General features: G+C 42.4%; 1 protein-coding gene across 1 annotated transcript in view; it reads left to right on the forward strand.

Annotated features, from left to right (window-relative positions):
* Positions 1-19,757, forward strand: part of LOC126143116 (protein Lilipod-like) — a gene marked incomplete at its 3' end in the record, with an annotated part of 178,737 nt that extends 158,980 nt beyond the window's left edge. Inside the window, exons 6-8 of the mRNA XM_049915300.1 lie at positions 2,701-2,827; positions 9,719-9,787; positions 19,458-19,757. Of these exons, the coding sequence (XP_049771257.1) occupies positions 2,701-2,827; positions 9,719-9,787; positions 19,458-19,757 (496 nt within the window). The remainder of the gene's footprint in view (positions 1-2,700; positions 2,828-9,718; positions 9,788-19,457) is intronic.
* Between the last annotated feature and the right edge of the window lie 1,721 nt (positions 19,758-21,478).

Raw genomic sequence — 21,478 nt, forward strand, 5'->3', positions numbered from 1 at the left:
CTGAAGACCGTGGTACACTGTTACGTCTTCAAAGTGTTGCCCGGTGGCACTAGCGGTGCGTGTCGATGCTGTAACCTGAGTCGAAGACAGGCTAGAGGTGTGCGTGCGCACAGTCTCACTGCTAATGACCAGTTCGTAACAGATTGTGTTGACGCACCTGGGCTCACAGACAGTCTTATCTGTGCTGTGCTAGCTGTACAATCTGCCATTGCTGCCCAACTAGTGTGGCAGTTTCCGAGAGGACCGTCTCGCCAGTTGGAAGGCCACAATATGACCCTTTTCAAACTCGTTCATTTCACTGTGTGTAGCACTGGTGTGTCTTTGTGGCACGGTTGTCTGCTTGCTTCACATGTTGGCACTGACTGAGCTCTTTTGCCGTCAGCATTCTGTATTATAGGGTGGACACAGATGGCTCTCTACTAGCCGTGTCACTACGCTATCCGTGGCGGACGATGTTAAAATCGTTATCAGTACATTTACAATGTATGAGACAGGCAAAATTCCCTCAGACTTGAAGAAGTATGTAATAATTCCAATCCCAAAGAAAGCAGGTGTTGGCAGATGTGAAAATTACCAAACTATCAGTTTAATAAGTCACAGCTGCAAAACACTAATGCGAATTCTTTACAGACGAATGGAAAAACTGGTAGAAGCCGATCTTGGGAAAGATCAGTTTGGATTCCATAGAAATGTTGGGACACGTGAAGCAATACTGACCCTACGACTTATCTTAGAAGAAAGATTAAGGAAAGGCAAAGCTACGTTTCTAGCATTTATAGGCTTGGAGAAAGATTTCGACAATATTGATTGGAATACTCTCTTTCAAATTCTAAAGGTGGCAGGGGTAAAATACAGGAAGCAAAAGGCTGTTTACAATTTGTACAGAAACCAGATGGCAGTTATAAGAGTCGAGGGACATGAAAGGGAAGCAGTGGTTGGAAAGGGAGTGAGACAGGGTTGAAGCCTGTCCCCGTTGCTATTCAATCTGTATATTGAGCAAGCAATAAAGGAAACAAAAGAAAAGTTCGGTGTATGTATTAAAATCCATGGAGAAGAAATAAAAACTTTGAGGTTCGCCGATGGCATTGTAATTCTGTCAGAGACAGCAAAGGACTTGGAAGAGCAGTTGAATGGAATGGACAGTGTCTTGATAGAAGGATATAAGCAGAACGAGGATAATGGAATGTAGTCGAATTAAGTCGGGTGATGCTGAGGGAATTAGATTAGGAAATGAGACAATTAAAGTAGTAAGGGAGTTTTGCTATTTGGGGAGCAAAATAACTGATGATGGTCGAAGTAGAGAGGATATAAAATGTAAACTGGCAATGGCAAGGAAAGCGTTTCTGAAGAAGAGAAATTTGTTAACATCGAGTATAGATTTAAGTGTCAGGAAGTCATTTCTGAAAGTATTTGTATGGAGTGTAGCCATGCATGGAAGTGAAACGTGGGCGATAAATAGTTTGGACAAGAAGAGAATAGAAGCTTTCGAAATGTGGTGCTACAGAAGAGTGCTGAAGATTAGATGGGTAGATCACATAACTAGTGAGGAGGTATTGAATAGAATTGGGGAGAAGAGGAGTTTGTGGCACAACTGGACTAGAAGAAGGGATCTGTTGGTAGGACATGTTCTGAGGCATCAAGGGATCACCAATTTAGTACTGGAGGGCAGCGTGGAGGGTAAAAATCTTAGAGGGAGACCAAGAAATGAATACACTAAGCAGATTCAGAAGGATGTAGGCTGCAGTAGGTACTGGGAGATGAAGAAGTTTGCATGGGATACAGTACCATGGAGAGCTGCATCAAACCAGTCTCAGGACTGAAGACACAACAATAACAACAACGAACATTTACTATTTCTTCAGTCGTATATTCTGCGATTGGGTCAAAATTGACGTCAGCTTTCCAGGTGTATTAATTTTTTCTCCGGCAGTGTATATATGATTTATTGTGTTCTGTCAGTCCTGTGGTTATGATTGAGAGTTATTTTTGGTGATGGAATCCAAAGCAGGGGAAGCAAGATCTTCATAGAAGAGCATTGCCTTCACATTTCCTCCAGTATATGGAGAGAGAGAGAGAGAGAGAGAGAGAGAGAGAGAGAGAGAGAGAGAGAGAGAGTGCTCCATGAGGCCTGACATACACGTTAGCTGTGAGGTAATGTGATAAATTTTGTATCACTGAGGCAAAGAAATTGTTGAAAGTTGCATGTATGTTTGGGGTTTTCAATTGCCTTACACAGGTATTTCCATCAGGTAAAATAAGCACACATATTTACATTATGCTTCAATTCCATTGAATGACTGACTGATTCATTTATTTGCTCATTTCATTCAGCCTGCACAATCAAATATATATTCTGTCTGTCAATTATCAATTGTCAATCAGCCACAGCTGTGAAAAGTTTTTGAAGCATAATTCCATTTATTAATCAAGTTTGTAAATTTTTTCCCTAAACTTTTTATTACATTACTATTGACCAGCTTTGAATATGGAGATATTGCGCAACTGTTCATGCAGTACTATTGCAATTACCGAGTTTAAAGACTGCTTATTTATTTATCTGGTGTCTTGTTAATATTAGTGTGTTGATATGGAAATTTCACATAATAACAGTAAAGGTAACAAATACTTTCCTCATAAATTATGTTTTGTTTATCTGTCTCGCAGTGGCAGTGTGTTTGCTCATTTTTTTGTCCGTCGTAGGGTATCATGGCGAGGGTGCACGAGACGTTTGTGATTCTCGTGCTCCTGGGCGTGACCGTGTTGGGCATGACGTACGTCATCGCTTCCTTCTTCGAGGACCAACATTCCACCATCATGGTTATGTTCAGTAAGTACTACTCGAGCACTGTAATTACTCGGAAGCGTTCGGGAAAGAGAATCACAATTCAAAAAGTGTACTGTACAAATGCTCTTAAACATTTTAAAATATTGAAATAGATCAAAATTACAGCCAAAGGCAAAGTTAAATTATGTCGACAGATTCGAGCAGTCTGCAGTTAACTAAACTTTTCTGTGAGAATGGTGACTTTTGCTGTATAGGCCAAACTGAGAAAATATGAGGGGTATTCGGAAATGATTTACAGTCGTTTTACAAATACTGCTGACACTGTGGACACTTCCTCTTGTAGGATGACGAACTGATTCTGGTAACTGCCAATGCTATGTGGCATTTGTGAATAATGTATCTTGTGAAAGGAAACTTTTGTTTGTTGTTAACTGGAGAAGAGTGGAAACGACAGGTATTCATAAATGTTTAACTACAGTGTGTGTTTGAGAAGCTCCTGCCCCAAAGGATTTTTACAACTGACTCGATCGGTTTGCTACTCGAAGGGAATTTGCACACGAGAATGAGAGTAATCTTCTGTTGGCACCGCAGACTTCCCAGAACACTGAGGTCGAGTCTCGGTTGGATTACGGCCGATAGGCGCGTAACCTTCGACGAAATAGAATGGCGTACGGCCCTTTGTCACGCGACCCTGCTGCACTCCATTATTTGTGGAAAAGGTGTGTGCGCGTTGGGTTCCATTTGGGATTTGGCACAGGTCCAGAAGGGGCACAGAGTTGAAGTCTGTTATTGACACTGGAAGTGGAGAATGAAGATGCAGATTTTTTGGAGTAACTGGTGACTGGAGATGAATTATGGTGACACTGCCATACACCTGAGGAAAAAAAAATCCAGTTCATGTAATGAAAATATCTGCAGCCCAAGAAATTTCGTGCTTCTCCATTTACAGATAAGCAGGTTTCTGCCTTTTGGGACACTTGGGGCATACTGCTGGTGGACTGGCTTCCAGAAGGGGCAGCTGTCAGCAGTAGTGTGTAGTGTAACACCCTAAGACACAGGACTCAGCAAAAGTGACAGAGCAAGTGGTCAGAAAGGGTGCTCCTCCGGCAAGACAGTGCGTGGCCCCGTGTGAGCAGAGGCGTGATAGCGAGGCTGACATTGCCGAGTTTCACTGTTGTGCCACACCCCCCAAATTCTCTCGCCACCTGATTACACTTTATTTGATAATGAGAAGGATGTGCTGTGAGGTAAGAGATTTGGCAACGGTGGAGAATTTCGAAAAGTTGTCCATGAGTGAGTGTGCAGTATCCCCATAAAGTTGTTCTGTGATGGAGTAATGAAGTTGCCAGGAAAGTGCCAGCCATATATTGACATTGGTGGAGAGTATATTGGGAGATTCCATTTACATTGACTCACATTCACTTACAAATAAGGTAAAAAGCCATCTGTTGTAAATCATTTCTGAATTCCACAAAACTCTGAGGACACTGCACAGCGTGAAGAAACTTAAATAGCTCCTCACTGTGTCCATATTAATGGAACACTAGTGGCATAGACACAAACTTAATTGTGCTGTCTTATTTAAGACTTTGATCTTACATTTTAGAAACCTAAGGAAGACATAAACATTTCATTTTATTCCCCCAGGCTTTAATATTAGTAATTAATTAATTGTGACACCTCTCCAAGCGTAACTTCATCCTATTCCGTTTATGGCATAATCTTCTGGAACATGCAACTAAGGTGAAAAAGTGTTCATTCTAAAAAATTTTGCTGTAAGAATATTACATTAAAATGATAACTGCACACTTTGAAGAAGCCCTTTCAGGGGACCTAGGTATTATTATAGTTGTATGCCAATTTGTTTACTCATTAATGTTATAGTGATCAATTTATCACTTGTGTCACCTTTTGCAATGTTTGTCGATACGAAAAACTGTTTGGAACCCACAGTACTCTGCAAGTGCCCCTATAACTGGCCCGGTAAGACTGTCTGAAGATAAGAGTAAGACAGCAATGTACCATCTCTGACAATAGTATGCCTAGTAAACCACAGTGGTGTTCTAAACCATCTTTGGATTGGGAACAGCTTTACTTACTTACTAAAACGAGGGAATTGAACTGAGCAACTCACAGTTACAATGTATAGTAGTTACTAAGGCACGGCAATGTAAGGGAGGTGCGATTAATGTGGATTATTTCCAGGTGAGGCTGGCAGATTCTTACACCGGCAACAATTCGAGCATTTCAAGTTTGCACCTTCGCTGTCTCTCACTACGATTACCACTGAAACAGTCTTATCGATTAGTATATTAGTTCTCCTTTTAACAGTGTGATATTTACTTCTCCTTTCTTAAGGTGAAGCAAACATCATCCATTGCCATGATAAAGAACACAGTAAAATACAATCACAGTTGAGGTCGCCATTGTCCTAGAAGACTGCAGGTCGTTTTGCTTCCCAATGTGGTTTCCGAAGGAATATTTTAGAAATTAAAGAAACTGCCTCCCTTTCCAAAAGATATATTGTAAAAAAGCTTTTACACAAATACACGTAGCTCACTCGCACCACACGTCCATCCCAAATAGTGGGCAGGAAAAGAAAGACAGTCGAATAGTGAAAAAATTGATATCGGCTAAACGAACATTAGAAGATAGATCAGTATTCATTTTTCCTTCCGTGCATCTCTCTTTTTGGCACGGGCGTATCTATATTGCATCTTTGCCCTGCACAGTGTTCTGACACTTATAAAATGATACATGTTTTGTGGGTAAACCAAAATAAGATCCACCACAGATACTAGAAGTAAAAATAATTTCCATATACACTGTGCTCCCCCCCCCCCCCCCTTCTCTAGGCTTTGTATTGTGGTGCAGATGTCGATACAAGTTGCCAGACAGGACGCACAGTAGTGGTCGTTAGCAACTCCTTCTACAGTGTATCTTAGTCAATAAACAACTGATTTGGTAAAGAGTTGAACTCCCATGTTTAAAACAGTTTCAAATTTCTGAGTGCTTTACAAATAACTTAATGTGTTAAAATATTTCACTTTAGCATGTAATTGAGAAAAAATGTGTAGCAGGTTTTAAATTATGTTTCAAGTTTGTTGGAAGTCACCAGGTGCTCATACCAGATGTATATAGTCTGGGTATTTGCCTCGAGACACATACACAGTTTCTAACTGTAATACTTGTCCTACTGTGTTGAACCTTTCACATAAGATCAAACCTCTTAATGATTACATTATGTCAACATTTTAAATGTGATTGTTATTTATATGAAATACTGAAAATCAAATTTTTGTTGGCCCTGCATATTGTTAGATAGGCAACCTGCAGCACGGTCAGGGTTCCGCGCCCCTAGATTGTCACTTAATAATATGGATATTTGCACTCAGGAAAGCTAATCCTTCGTATCTCTGACCGAGTTTGCCAGTATATAGACAGCTAATACTGGTCTGTGTAACAGTTACACAAATGCTTTGTAACAGTGGCTCACTGGTGGAGGAGGAGAAGTGTTGTTGTTGTTGTTGTTGTTGTTGTTGTGCTGGAACTGTTTTTATCCTAACATATACTGGATGACCGATCAGTAATCAACGATACGATAGGAAAAATTATTCAAATCAAAAAAGCTCAGTAAACGTGGGACCCGAAGAGCTATTGGGAGTACTTCATCTTTCTTACTTTGAAATACATCTGATCTACTGAAGAAGTGCTCATAGGTTTTAAGCTATCTGATGTTTACTAAGATTGTGTTACTCTGAATGATTGTCCCTTTCATATTCCAATGAATATTGACCATTTCTTCTGGGACACCCTGTGTATATACAAAGTAATTTGGAAGTACTTATCGTAATTATCAATCTGATGAGGCTACTCGTAATTTGTAAGCAGTATCTGCCTGTTATTGTAGAACTTGTCCGTTCTGAAGGTTCTCCAGAACACAATGTCAATACGAATAAATGAACGAATGAAGTTCTGTCAATGCTCAACTATTATTTCTTAGAATACGATACACATTTGACATTTGCAGCAAAACGATAATATTTACGTGTGAATTTAATTACGTGTAATGATCAGTTTGAAAACTGGCACACACATTCACTTTCCTCTCATGACAAATCATAAATATAAATGTATGACAAAATTTATGATTACACAGATTTTCCAGTGTAACACTTGTCGACGGTGTTGACGGGTACCGTATGTGGCCAGAGTTCGTCGTCATCTCCAGGTGATATCACGCCGGAACTGAGGTAACGTCAGCTGCGATGTCTTCTTTATATCCCGTGAACAGGCTGCGGCACGTGCACGACGAGTGAAAGGGCTGCCCCATGTGAAGCAAAGAATTGCAGTGCTGCCAGTAGTAGAAACTAACAGAAGCGATGAATTGCAAATTGAGATGCGGCTAGTTGAAAACTGGACTGTTGTTGTTTTATACCTGATAAAATAGGGTGCCATATCGTGTATAGAGGAAAACCACCATCTCTATTAATTATGTCAGATAACCTTATTTTGATGGGTTCCCTAAGTACACAGTCCCAGTTACGAGAAGACAGAGCAATAATTTCTCTCTTTTTTTAAATGATGTAATATGCCCTCCATTGAGACAATGTTCGGTGACACCAGAAATTTCCAGGCTGGAGCAAACTTGTGTGACATTAATGTTCCACACACCTGTCACGAATCGTACTAGTAGTCGGTCCCGTATAAGCCTTTCCGCAGTGACGTAGAATTTTATATACCTCTGGTTCCCTTAGTCTTGAGATACGAGGACCGTATCTCTCTTTTTTTTAAATGAGGATTCTTGAAATTTCCGAAGAAATGCTCCCTGTTGAGGGTAAAAAAGCAATTGATATACAAGTATCCATTGTTGGTTCACATGGTGGCCCAAATTGAAAAGCACAAGTAGTTTGATAGTAAGTATATCCATTTTTCCTGGAAACAACCAAAAGATAATCCAGTTCCTGTGTCAAATTATCAGAATCTGAAGTAGCATAAGCTCTCTTTACCAGCGTATGTACATGTCGGTATGGAGGTAGCAGTCCATAACATTTTCTTTTTATGTACCAAAACACATAGAAAAGATAATTTGCCATCTTTTTCAATTTCCATAAAAAAATTTGATGCATCGACGAAGGCAGTTAAAATGATATAAAAGTCAAAGAGCTTCCATTCCGTGTCGCAAAATGATAAAAATGTCATCCACATTTCTTGTATGGGAATTGTACTTACACTGATCGAGAGAGCTTATGCTATTGTAGATTCTGTTATTTTGACACAGGAACTGGATTATCTTAAGGTTGTTTTCAGGCAAAATGGATATACTTACCATCAAATTGTTCGTGCGTTACAATTTGGACCACTGTGTGAACTGACAATGAATACTTGTTAATCAGTTGCTTTTTTGCTCTCTGCAGGGAGCATTTATTTGAAAATTTCGAGAATCCTCACAAAATATGATATTAAAAGTGTCCTTTTGCCCTCAGCCAAAACTAGAGCCCTTCTTGGATCTGTTAAAGATGATATGTGATTGAGGAAGCCCAGGGTATATAAAATTGCCTGTCAGTGTGAAGAGTCATATATCGGACAGACTATTCGTACAGTTTACGATCGACGTATTGCCGCAGCTTCTAGTTAACTCGGGTCGTATACGTAAGGAATCCGTCAAAACGAGATTTTATGATGACATTATTAATAGAGGTAAAGGTTTTCCTTTAAGCAAGATATGGCATCCTATATTATCTGATATAAAAAAACAGTTTGGTTTTCGACAAGCTGCATCTCAGTTTGTGACTCGTCATGTCTTTTAGTTTCTGCAATTCTTTGCTTCTCAGAGGGCAGCCCTTTCACTTGCTGTGGCCTGTTCCAGGAGTGTGAAGGAGCACCTCATTTGATGTTACCTCAGTTCAGGTGCAACAGTGCACTGGCAGTCTCACCTGAAGGTGGTGACCAATCGGACCGTCGAAATATCGTGTCTTCGGGGCGAGGAAATCTGATCGTATACTGATGAACAGCATCAGTGTTAAAAAAACTGGTTTGTAAGAAAAGTAAAATCTGTAATGTATAATATAGAGGGTGTTCCACAATTCCTTTAGGGACTGTAGACAGAGCTTACAACATAAAGTTATGATAAGGAAGTCATCTGTGCAAATATACAATTTGGATGTAAAATAAGTTTGAAGATTGCACCACTGTTGACTCTCACTCACGTACCATTTCCATCTGACAACAGCTGCAAGAAATTGTCACATTGACAATGAGGAGAGTAGACTGTCGTGCTCCACAGACTGCGCCAGGATTTGCGGACATTTTGCGCGAAAGCACGTGCCGTAGGTACACCTCGTGCAGCGAATAATGCGATTGCCACACGGAGCGACTCCCGTAAACAAATGGGACGGGATTCGTCGACTTCGTGTGCGCCTGATTTTCTAACTTATTTTACATTCGAACTGTAAATTTCTGGACGTGGGTTGCCCACCGAAGCTTTATCTGCTAAGTCTCCTATACAGCTTGTAGAAGCATGTAATAGGGATTGTGAAACACATTGCGTAAGCTCTATTCTAAACTGGGAAACAAAACAAATGGGCATTGCAGTAGAATAGTCTTGGAACTTGTAATGTCACCTTTGTACTCGGTACGTCATTTGAGAGAAACTTATGTAAGTGACAAATGGAAGATAAAGTTACACTGTTGCGTATGGTGTCATACGTGAGGATGCAAAACATCAATCAGCAGTAAGTTGTAAGTTTTGCCAGTTACTGATGAAAGATCTGTTTTTAACACAGTCCCTTGATTCGGGCATTATAAAATTTAATTTCAGAATGCGAAAGAGTGAGCATAATAATGGTATGATGTTTGATTGCAGTGTTTTGTCAGCATATGTGTGTTCTAATAACAGTTTGTAAGGATATATTTTCCTCATTTTTTTTGCAGATTTAGGAAGCTACTACCTGCCATTCCTGTATTCGTGTATATCATTCATCGGAGCACTGATCCTGCTGTGTAAGTATAAGAGCATAATATAGTGCTGGAACAGTCACTTTGCTTGCTGACCAGTTGAGTCAATCGTTCATTTGGTTATACTTTTATCTTCAGTATCCACCCAGACAGGAAATTTGCAAATGAGAGCAGTGTCTGTCGAATAGTGTTCATATCCGGCAGATCTTTTCAAATTATCGAGGGACTGCTAGAGTGCCTTCTTTCGAAAGCAGAATTTGGAAAGTTGATTGCGCATTAAAAGTAGTGACAAACTGGGACTCAAAACAGGGACCTTTGGCTTTTGCAGGTAAATGCTCTGTCGATTAAACTGTACGGGTTCGCGTGTGGATAACTCGGTCGGTGGTAGCACTTGCCTGTGAAATGAAAAGATTCCGGGTTTGAGTTCCAGTCGGGCATAGCATTTTCATCTACCGGTAAGTTTCATATCGACGCATATTCTGCTGCAGAGCGAATATTTATTCTGCAGTGTGATATTGATAAAAATTTTCAAATAATTGATTTTTAGTTTTCGTATTGCAGACCACCCTATTCGTTAAAGTTACAGATGAAACCAAAGACGTGAATACAGTAAGCAGATTCAGAAGATGGGCTCACCTCGTTTCCAAAAAGAACCTGCTCTGCACTGAAGGCCAGAAAGGTGACGCTCATTTTCGTTTTCGATTGACGAGGGCCCCCTACTCTTCGACCGACTAGCGAGGGGTCGAATGGTTGACTCTGAGCAGTATTGCGAGAAATTGCTCGAGCTCAGATGGGCCATTGAGAGTGAGCTTTCAGGTGTGACAGTGCTTCTCTATAGCAATGCTGTATCAAGTCTGGTCAGGAGAACCCTTGAACTACTGAAGAAATATCAGTGGGGGGCTGTGGAACATTGTCCTTACAGCCCTGATATCTCACCCTGTGCCCCACATATCTTCGACCCCTTAACACTGCCTTTGAAAAGTCAGAGGGTCACCCGTCACAAGGGAGTACGGGACACTAAGGAAAACTGGATCTGGCACCGACCGAGGAGTTTCTACACTGAAGCTACCCACTCCCTCCGTATATTTGCGATCGGAGTATCGAAGTCAATTGCATTTATGTATAGCTGTACTCTTCCGTGTGAATTGTAATGATAATATTGTTATTAAAATTTCTTTACGTATTATTAAAATCGTCTTTTCTTTTGGGCACATCTGTACTCGGATGCAAAGGTATTTGACAAGTTCTCAACTCATATGAAACAAGAAATATGGGATCATTAGCAAATAAATAGCAAATTTGAAAGTCACACAGTTCACATTCGTACACAAGAAAGGAAACAGAAGTAATATCGTGTGATACTGCAGGCTTTCCTGGCTGTTGACACTGAACGCAAAATATTCTAGATACTCAGGCTGCAACATATTCCTCTTAAGTTTCTTCGATTCCAGCAGAGGCATCACAACATTGTACTTAGAAAAACACTCAGATGGCACGAATCACACTTACTGGTGACCAGTTTCAGTCCGAAGGAGCACTGTCATCAGACTGTACTCCAAAGTTGATGTGTGGAGACAGATTGATAGAGCAGGACCTGCAGTAACATACAGATGCTGTCAATTATTCAGTACTTGACAGCATTTGGAAACTTCTGCAGTTCCGTTCCATAGATCCATCTCCACACATTACGGATATGGTGTGCAAGTTGAGGTGGCAATCACTGAAATGAAGCCACGTTTTTTTGCAGCGAGTTCTCTTCACGAGATAACTTTCTCCTCCAAATTCGAGAGCTCTCAGGTTTTCAAATCTTTCCCGATGCAGGTACCATTAGCCAGTCTTTCGTTCTCCCCTTGTAACATCCCACCAGTTAGTGAGTAGTTAAAAAATGGTTTAAATACCTGTGAATATCTTGCCTTCGGTGTCCCTCGACGACTGCGTACGTCAGCTAAAATGTGCTTGTTCAATAAATACAGGATATCATTATCAGTTTCACTACAATGATGTAGGCCACAACTGAAGTAAAGTAAGTACGTAGATTTATTCACTTCAAAATCCGTATCTTATGAGCTCGTGACCAATCTTCGGTGTAACGAGCCTCATTGTTAACTGATGGTAGCACATACTACACTGGTGATATTAAATAGTCCGGATGCAGTAATTTGATAGAAATGTGTGTATGAGGACCGTGGCATTGTTCAACAGTAATACTCAACAAAGTACAAATATAAAGTCACATATCATTCTGCCTTTTGCAATATTAAATCAAACTGTTTAACACTCTGAAATGATCTGTCACTGCACTGTTCTAATATGCTGTTTTAGACAATGTCCAATACACGAGCTGCTTTATTGTAAATCCAAAACTGAATTGTGCACCAAGAACTTATCTCAACTGTACGCACAGATCTGTCCTCTAGTGGGTCCGACACTCATCTGCCTAACAATACTCGAGGCCGAGTATTTATACTCTTCCTACAATGTACTACTGGTTATAATAATGCAAAACATAACTTATAATATTGTCACGTTGAAGAAGGTTAGACGAATGATGAACACTAACTTCACTTAACACAGGTTTATTCAGCACTCGCACATACAAGAGTGCAGAGCGAACTTCTTCCGGCCAGAACAGATATGGTATATATACAGTTGCAGATCATTCCAGTAAAATGATTCTCGATATTTGTGGATACTTCTAGAATGTCCTCGAACCAAATAAAGAAATTAAAATTGTACAGTCCAGGTTAGTTTTGAACCACTACACCACAGTGCTACTCAGCTTCTGCTCCCTCCTTAAGTGAACAGCGTCTCCTAGTCCGGAAACGAGTCGTCGGTCCTGCATACTCCGACTGCCGACGACTGATGCTCACCGTGGCCGCGAACTCCTCAGAACTTGTTTTGCCGCTATGCCCTTCGTCACCTTGCCGCTTGTCGCCTGTCGCTGGAGCTCGGAATTTACCCTGGGTTGCAGGATCCTCATAGGGCTCCATTCGAAGGACGTGGACCGTATCTCTGATAGTTCGTCGTCTTGTGCCCGGGTCGAAATCTTCGACTTCATAAGTAACACCAGAAAACTGTCTTACAACCTTATAAGATCCAAAGTGCCGCCTAAAGAATTCTCAGAGAGACCAGCTTTCTGAACAGGAGTGAAGATCCAGAAGAGGTCACCAGGCTGGTCGACAATGGGGCAGTGGCTCGCATAATGACTGCAGCGTGCGGAGTCGAGCTAACTGCCGAGCTTCCTCAGCTCTGGTTAACACGTGACTGATGTAGTCGTCGTCCACGTCATTGGGATGTAATGGAAACACAGTGTCCGTCGTCATAGTCGCTTCACGCCCGTGCACCAGGAAAAATGGCATAAATCCTGTGGTGTCTTGCTTGCCGGTGTTGTAGGTAAACATCACAAAAGGTAGCACCTCATCCCAGTTGCTCTGCTCGACATTGACAAACATTGACAGCATGTCGGTCGAGGTCTTATTGAGGCGTTCAGTAAGCCCGTTAGTTTGCGGATGGTATGCAGTCGTCACGTGACGAGTACTGTAGCACTGACAGTTTCTGTCTGTCACGAGATTCGATTGAAAAACTTTCCCTCGATCTGTAATTAATGAACTTTGGGCACCGTGTTTTAATACAATGTCTTCCACGATGAATTTGGCTACCTCGGATGCTTCAGCTGTTTTCACGGCTTTTGTAATGGCAGAGCGTGTCAGATAATCGGCGCAAACCACGTATTGCCACTAGCAGACATTGGAAATTGTCCGAGGAGGTCAATCCCGACACGCTGGAAAGGCATTTCGGCTGGTGGAATTGGTACGAGTCGGCCAGGCGGTTTCTGAGGAACTGCCTTTCTCCTCTGGCACTCTTGACAGTGCGACACATAGTGACAGACACTTCTAAATAAGCCTGGCAGATCCTATTTTATGTCTTAATAAATCCTAAATGTTCGACCTCGGGTGTGTCACGGAATTTCTGTAGAACATCTAAGCGCATGTGTTTAGGAATCACTGGTAGCCACCTCTTTCCAAACAGATCAAAGTTTTTCTTGCAAAGTAAGCCATTAACTACCTTAAATTGTCCTTTCACATCCTCTGACCGATTTAAGGCAAGCATAATTTTAGATATCTTGGCGTCCTTCTTTTGGTCAGCAGAGAGATCCTGGAGTGCAGTGAGACAGTCACTATCTTTATCAAAGTCTTGATGGTCTTGCACTGGGTTTCTTGACAGACAGTTGGCATCTTGGTGTTTTCTTCCACTTTTGTACACCACGGTAATGTCATACTCTTGAAGATGTGGTGCCCACCTGGCGAGTCGTCCTGTTGGATCCTTGAGACCTGTCAACAAATAAACTGAATGATGGTCTGTAACAACTGTGAATGACCTTTCATAGAGATACTGTCAAAATTTGCACATGGCCCAGATCACAGCAAGACATTCTCTTTCTGCAGTCAAGTAGTTTGTCTCAGCTTTTGTAAGTGTCTTAGAAGCGTAGGCTATAACCTTCTCTTTTCCATCTGAAATTTGCACCAGAACAGCACCGATCCCATATCCACTGGCATCTGTGTGTAGTTCTGTAGGTGCTCTCTCATCGTACAGGCCAAGTACAGGGTCAGTCGTCAGAGCTTTTCGCAGCACATTGAAAGAATCTTGTTGAGCACCACCCCAGATAAATTTAACATTGGCTTTTAACAACTGTTGGAGTGGCCTGGCTTTGATACAAAAGCCTTTGATAAAACGATGGTAATAAGAACATAATCTGAGGAAGCTTCTCACATCTGTAATACTTTTAGGAATAGGAAATTCTGTTTTAGATCTCATTTTTACTGGGTCTGGCCACACACCTTTGTTTGACACAAAGTGTCCAAGTATTTTGATTTCTTTTGCTCCAAAGAGACACTTTCTCAGATTAAGTTTCAGTCCATCTTGGAGATAATTAAGAACGGCCCTAAGTTTTTTTTATGTGTTCATCAAATGTCTCTGAGAACACTATAATGTCATCTAAATAAACAAAGACACATTGTCCACTTCAGGTGATGTAGAAGATTATCCATCATCCGTTCAAAAGTTGCTGGTGGATTACACAAACCAAACAGCATTACCTTAAACGCGTACAGGCCCTCAGGGTTGACGAATGCAGTTTTCTCACAATCGGCCTCACCTACTTCGATTTACCAGTATCCTGAGTACATGTCTGTGGTTGAGAAAAACTTGGCCCCCTTCAGACAATCCTAGTGTATTGTCAGTTCGTGGAAGAGGGTAAACATCCTTTTTAGTTATCTTATTAAGCTTCCTGTAATGGACACAAACTGCCAACTGCCATCCTTTTTCCTGACGAGAACCACTGGTGACGACCGCGGGCTCTGCTAAGGCTGATGTCATTCTTCATCATTTTCTCTACCTCATCACGAATTATTCGATGTTCTGTTGCTAACACACAGTAATCTCTCAGGCTTATCGGTTAACGGTCTCCAGTGATAATCCGGTGCTTCACCATCGATTTGTCTAATTTGCTCTTCACCTACGGATTGAAGCATTCAGAATGGCAAGTAGCTTCTCCTGTCGTTTCGTAGTGAGACCTGGTGATAGTCGAGCTAGAAGATCTCGTCTCGTAGTGGTAGCACTAGTTTCACCCACAGACTCGGCACACTCAGCTGTTCTGCAATTGACGGCTCAGCATTCGCTACACACGTGCGTCTCGGAAGGATCTGCGGTTCTCGGCGACAGTTAACTGTGCACAATTCACCGAATCTGTTCTCGAACGAGACGACAGAGGCTGGGATGACCGAGTTATTCTTCAGTGGTACGCTTCTCTTACATTCCACTAAGAGATTCGCGGGTCGATGCACGGCACGACACACGACAGTTACCTTTCTAGCACTGACCGCAGGAATGATCACTTCATCCGGCACACACAGTCTCCACACATTCGGATGCGCATCTTCTCGTCCACAGTATCTCGTCTCGTCTAGCACAGTCTTCGAGTGACCGCAATCTGTAATTGCCCGAGAAGCTTTCAAAATGTCTCATCCGAGAATGGTGTCGTGACTACAGTCTCGTACGACTTCGAATTCTGAGGGCTGTGTACGGCCACTTATGCCCACACGAATGGTACATCTTCCTGTAGGTTTTACATATTTCCCATTAGCCACTTTCAGCAGAGACGTTTTGCTGTCGACGAATACGGTTTTCTGCAGCTGGCGACAGTACTTCTACGAAATGACTGAATACGGTGCTCCAGAGTCCACAAGAGCTCGGGCCAGTCGGCCATCTGTGAGGATATCGACATAGTTTCCTATCATTTTTGTAGTGACGGACGGCGGAGCATTTTTGTCTTCGGCAGCCTCACCTCCGAGGAAGGTCGCGCCCTCCAGTTTACCAGGGGGCTAGGTGATCGACTGGAGCTTCTGGACGGCGATGGGGGGGGAGCGGGGAGCGTCCTCTCCGGTGGCCAGCTTGCGGCGATGGTGACCTACGTCGTCCTGCGCCCACATCTTCTCGTTCGTCGTCGTCGTCCCGGAGTCGGTGTCGGCTAAGATCGGTCTGCCGTCTTCTGGCGCGGGCGTCATCGAATATCCGCCGCCTTTCTCGACAGTAGCGCACCGTGTGTCCCGGTCGTCCGCAGTGCAAATGTACTGGTCGGTTATCCTGGGTCTCCGCAAGTCACTGTTCCTCGGTGCCCAAATGGGTTCCTCGTGCGGCACTGTAAGAACGTAACTCCGCCCGGGTCTCGTCTTTTTCACCGTTTTAAAGGGAAATGGAGGACGAGAGATTGTGTTCGATGTCTGTTCCACTTCCTCCCTTGTGACCTCTCGAAGCATCTCGGTTTTTTGCTCGCCGTGCAATCCGAGTGCCTTCTGAACTTCCCCTCTCGTTATCTGACGAAGAACACTTGTGAAATCAGTTGCTTCCTCCGTCACACGCATCGATAAGACATTTGGAAGTCGTTCGAACTTCTTTCGTGTTTTTTTTTATGCGTCGTCTCGATATATTGGCACCATTTTATGAAGTCGTCTGCTGTCGAAACCACATTCGAGAGTAGGGCTCTGTACGAGTCCTCGGCGACACCCTTCGTGAGATGTGCGACCTTATCTTCCTCCTCAGTTCTAGGATCCACTATTTTACACAGCTCCGAGACGACTCGAATATAGGGTGCTGTAGTTTCTCTCGGATGCTGTGCCCTGCACTTTAATTTCTCTTCCGCCTTGCACTTCTGTCGTCGTGTGTCGCCGAAATACTCGTGCAGTTCCGCCTGGAATATTTCCCAATTGGTGAACTTCTCCTCATTGTTCTCGTACCGTTGCTTGACAGTGCCCTCCGAGTAGAAAAATACGTTAATCGAACACAAATTTGGCTATACGCTATACCTTCAGCCACTTGTTTAGATCTAGGCCATCGTCACCAGAGAACCTGGAAGGATGTGTCGTGTGGTGGCACACAGTTGCTGTCATCGTAACGTCCTCTTCTTCTTCTTCTTCTTCTTCTTCTTCTTCTTCTTCTTCTGTCTACGATAGATTGCGAGCTGTCGAACATGGCTCCAACTCGGGTTTCTCGCCACGTAAATGGCGGCTCTGTCGTGGCCTGATGGGAGACACTGTGTTGTCAATAAAGTGCACTATCACAAGTTCCAACACCCAGCATCTCCACCAGAATGATGTCACGTCGAAGAAGGTGTAATTATATGAATGACAAACACTAACTTTACTTAATGAAATTTTATTCAGCACTTTCACATACCAGAGTGCGGAGCCAACTGCCTCCAGCTACAACACATACGGTATGTATACGCTTACCAAACATTCCAGTACAGTGATTCTTGATATTTGTGGATACTTCTAGAATGTCCTCAAACCAAATATTGAAATTAAAATTGTACAGTTTAGGTGAGTTTTGAACCCGTGACCCTCCACGCAGCAGTCTAGTATCGTAACCGCTACACCACAGTGACGGTGCTACTCAGCTTCTTCTGCGACAATATGAAATAGTTTAACAACATTATCAAACACTATAATATTCCCTACTTTGCTAGAACAAGTTTAAGACATTTTCTAAACACACAAAAATCAGATTAATATTGAATTTGCAGAAATAAGCATTCTAACGATGCTAAATAATCAATTATCTATATTTTGTTAATTAGGCTTGAGATTTAATTGCTACTATTTACAGATGATGAAAACAAAATATATTATTCTTTTATATAAAAATTTTCCATATATCTGATTTTGATTGTTTATGGTACAATTCTATTGTAACTACTATTTTATTCTTCTAAAAGCTTTTTCCTATTATTGAAAAGTAATTGAATTTAATTATAGCTGGAGATACAAGAGTATTGATTTAGTAATACATAATGCAGGGGCTGGGATTCCTCTCTCTTCAACTCTGACTCTGAAAGCTTGCAAATCTAAATACCTTTATATGCATTTTCTACTGTCACCTATTGATGAGTAGATTATATATCTAATTACATTACTTTTTCGAAAATTGATTATTTTTGCTGGTACCATTACATACTGTGAAATATGCAATGTGACTTGACAGTGTAATTTGATATTTGTGGGCCAAAGGGCATAAACAGAGTGACATTCATAGGGACGTACACGGCACGTATAGGGACGGCTGTACGGACCCTAGTGACGTCTCCGAGTGTCGTACATTCTTCCGAGAGGCCTGTGTGAGCCGTAGTTATTCGCCACGCTCTCGGTGGCTGGTAGCAGCTGCAACCTCACAGCGTGTCAGAACCTCTGAGGTAGCAGTTTTGAATGACTGTTGTCTGCAACTGTCATTCTTATTGCAGCAGTTCAGCATTTTCTACGGTGTGGTGTACAAGATTGTTTGTGACGTGTTGAAATTTTGTCTCGCTGGGTGCCTAACAGTCTGACAGATAACCACAAGGACCAGTGAACGATGACAAACTCACATTACCTAATGCGTTACACTGCAGAAGGGTATGACTTTCTGATAAAAAATCGTCACTGGTAACGAGTCGTGGGGTTACCACTACGCGCTGGAAACAGAGTGGGCCTCTACAGAGTGACTCGGTCTGCTAGGAAAGTGCTGGTGACAGTGTTCTGGGATATGCACGGTTTATTATTGGTGGACTCTACTGAACACAGGACCACTGTGCATGCTGCAACCTACGTTCAAGTTTCGGTTAAGTCGAGGCACATATTTTGTGGCGAACACGACAACATTAATGCCGAGGCATCGGACTTCTTCGTGTCGATGCCAAAACTCCCGTTCGTGAAGAAATTGCCAGATTTGGGTGGGAGGTGTTCACGCATCCACCGTACGCACTGGGCCTCGCACTATCGGGCATTCACCTGTTCGGTGACACGAGAGAAATTCCTGCGACAGGTGCGAAAGTGAAATCGGCATTCCGCAGATGGCTGTACTCCATCCGAATGGACTTACAGGAAGGAGGTGTATCGAAACTGGTTCCACAATAGGAGAAACGTGTCGAGAACGTCGGTGGCCGTGTCGGAAAGTAGGTAAAAGATAGAAGTTCATTTGTGCCTTTTTTACATATTCAATTTTTTGGTAATAAAATTATTACGCATTCCTTTCCGACCTTCCCTCGTACGGCACTGGGTACTTTCGTGCGATACTTATTTTTCGTCATAAATTATGTGCGGATATAAAATTTGACGGTATTTGCACACCGAACTGATTAGACCTTCGTACATTTGACAAAACGTAAGAGATCGTACCTGCGCAGTGTGCACGCCGCTGGGCTTCGAGCGGCTGTTTGCCGTGGTGGGGAACCTCCTGGTGAAACCGCAGTTCCTGCGTGACCTGGAGGTGGAGTTCTACGTGGCACTGCTGGAGGAGCACACGCTGGAGCAACGACTGGCTCGGACGCGCGCCTCGGGCGGCCGCGGGTACTTGTGCCCCGCACCCATGTCGCCGGCGGGTGCGCTCGCCGAGGAGCCGCCCTACGTCGGGCTGCAGAACGGCGAGCTGCAGGCGGGAATCGAGACGCGGCTGGAGGACGTCCGGCGCCATCGCAAGTACCTGGGTGAGTGACCGACTGTTATGCCGTGCGGGAGTGCCCGTCTCGTAACCACTGTGTCGATGTCGGTGTCGGTGTGACGCCATCTGTAATGTGGTCGGCGTGGCGAGCCTCATTTTCTGTTAATATTATATTTGTGGTTTTTAGATTCTGGCTACTTGTTTGCAACCGAATAAAGGTGGTATACGGTTTGTCGGACATATTTCACCTCCATTTTTAACTCTTTATCACTGGCCTGAAATACGTAGTTTTCGTAGTTTTCATTTGTAAGCAGCACTTTCGTCGTATGTGTTCTTCAGTTGTAAATGCGAGCTAGAAACACTTCAGACACACGCACCTTTTACTAAATATGCACTGTAAGACAAAAGAAAAAAATGATGCACCACAAAGGAATTATCTAAATGGGATGGAAATTGATAGATGTCGTGCACATGTATAAACAAAGAAGTGATACCAGTTTCAGAAAAATTTGACGATTTGTTCGAGAGAGAGAACTTAACAAGTCGAGCAAATCTGTAACGCATTGGTGGTTCTCGGTCCTTAAGCAATCAGCTGTTTGGCTTAGCATTGATTGACAGACGACCAGGTTGGCATCCCAATTCTCTCCAGGGCATCTTCAAACAGGTATTGGTCTGGGGCTCCATTTCTTTTCACAGTAGGACCCCTTCGGTTGTCATTTGCGGCACTCTTTACAGTGTAGTGGTACATGTACTGTTGCTGAACTGCTGGTGAATGGTGAAGCTGCTATTCTGCCTGTTGCACAGGACACAGACTGCCCTCATACTTTTCCACCAAATAACCTGTTTACATTGTGAGGCGTTGCCAACTGAGAGATGTGTTCTGTGAAGTGTTGAAAGAAAGAAAGAGAGAGAGAGAGAGAGGGGGGGGGGGGGGGGGGGGGGGGGAGCTGGGGTGTTAACTCTTTGGCCGGCTTTGGCACAAAGTTTTTGTTTATATTAGACTGGTCATTTAAGAGTTTCTCTCACTCTCTGCTGTGGAATGTGGTACTTAGCTTGTATCTGGATGAGATATCTATTCTGCTTATTTTATCATGTTTAAAAAGCCACATCCATTACCAGGTAACTGATTCATGTCCGTATGCATACAAAAAACGATTCATTACTAAGTATGGCCAAGAGAGCGGCCTCTCTCTCTCTCTCTCTCTCTCTCTCTCTATCTATCTATCTATCTATCTATCTATCTATCTATCTCTGTGCATGAAACAAATTTCATTCCACAGTTTCTAGAGCTCCAGAACACCAGTAAACCCTGATTCATTAAACAATCAGACCTTGGTGTGTGAAAGAGCTTCATGTATGTGATTACTTTACAAATGAGTTAATGTGTTAAATATTTAATGTCACACATTTTAAACTTTATCTGTTATAAATGGTTAAATACTCTGGACATTGAGAAATACTAACAACTGTGATATTACAAACAATTAGTTATGTAAACTATTTGATAAATCCATCAGTAGTATCTAATATTTAGAAGCAGGTGTTTAATGCATACCAATGTTTATGCCACATAGTAAAGAAGTAATTAATTAAAAGATCATGTGCCTTGTTTAAGTTTTGCTGGTTGTCATTTACAGCAAATGCTAGCTTTTCACTAAATGTTTGAGTTAGCAGAATATGTAATTTGAAAGTGCTGCTTAAAAATGAAAATGTATATGTATTGCAGGACACTGATGATGCCTTAAAAATTTAGGCAAAATTGTTTTT

Source organism: Schistocerca cancellata, unplaced genomic scaffold, assembly GCF_023864275.1.
Source record: "Schistocerca cancellata isolate TAMUIC-IGC-003103 unplaced genomic scaffold, iqSchCanc2.1 HiC_scaffold_780, whole genome shotgun sequence".
Classification (NCBI taxonomy): domain Eukaryota; kingdom Metazoa; phylum Arthropoda; class Insecta; order Orthoptera; family Acrididae; genus Schistocerca; species Schistocerca cancellata.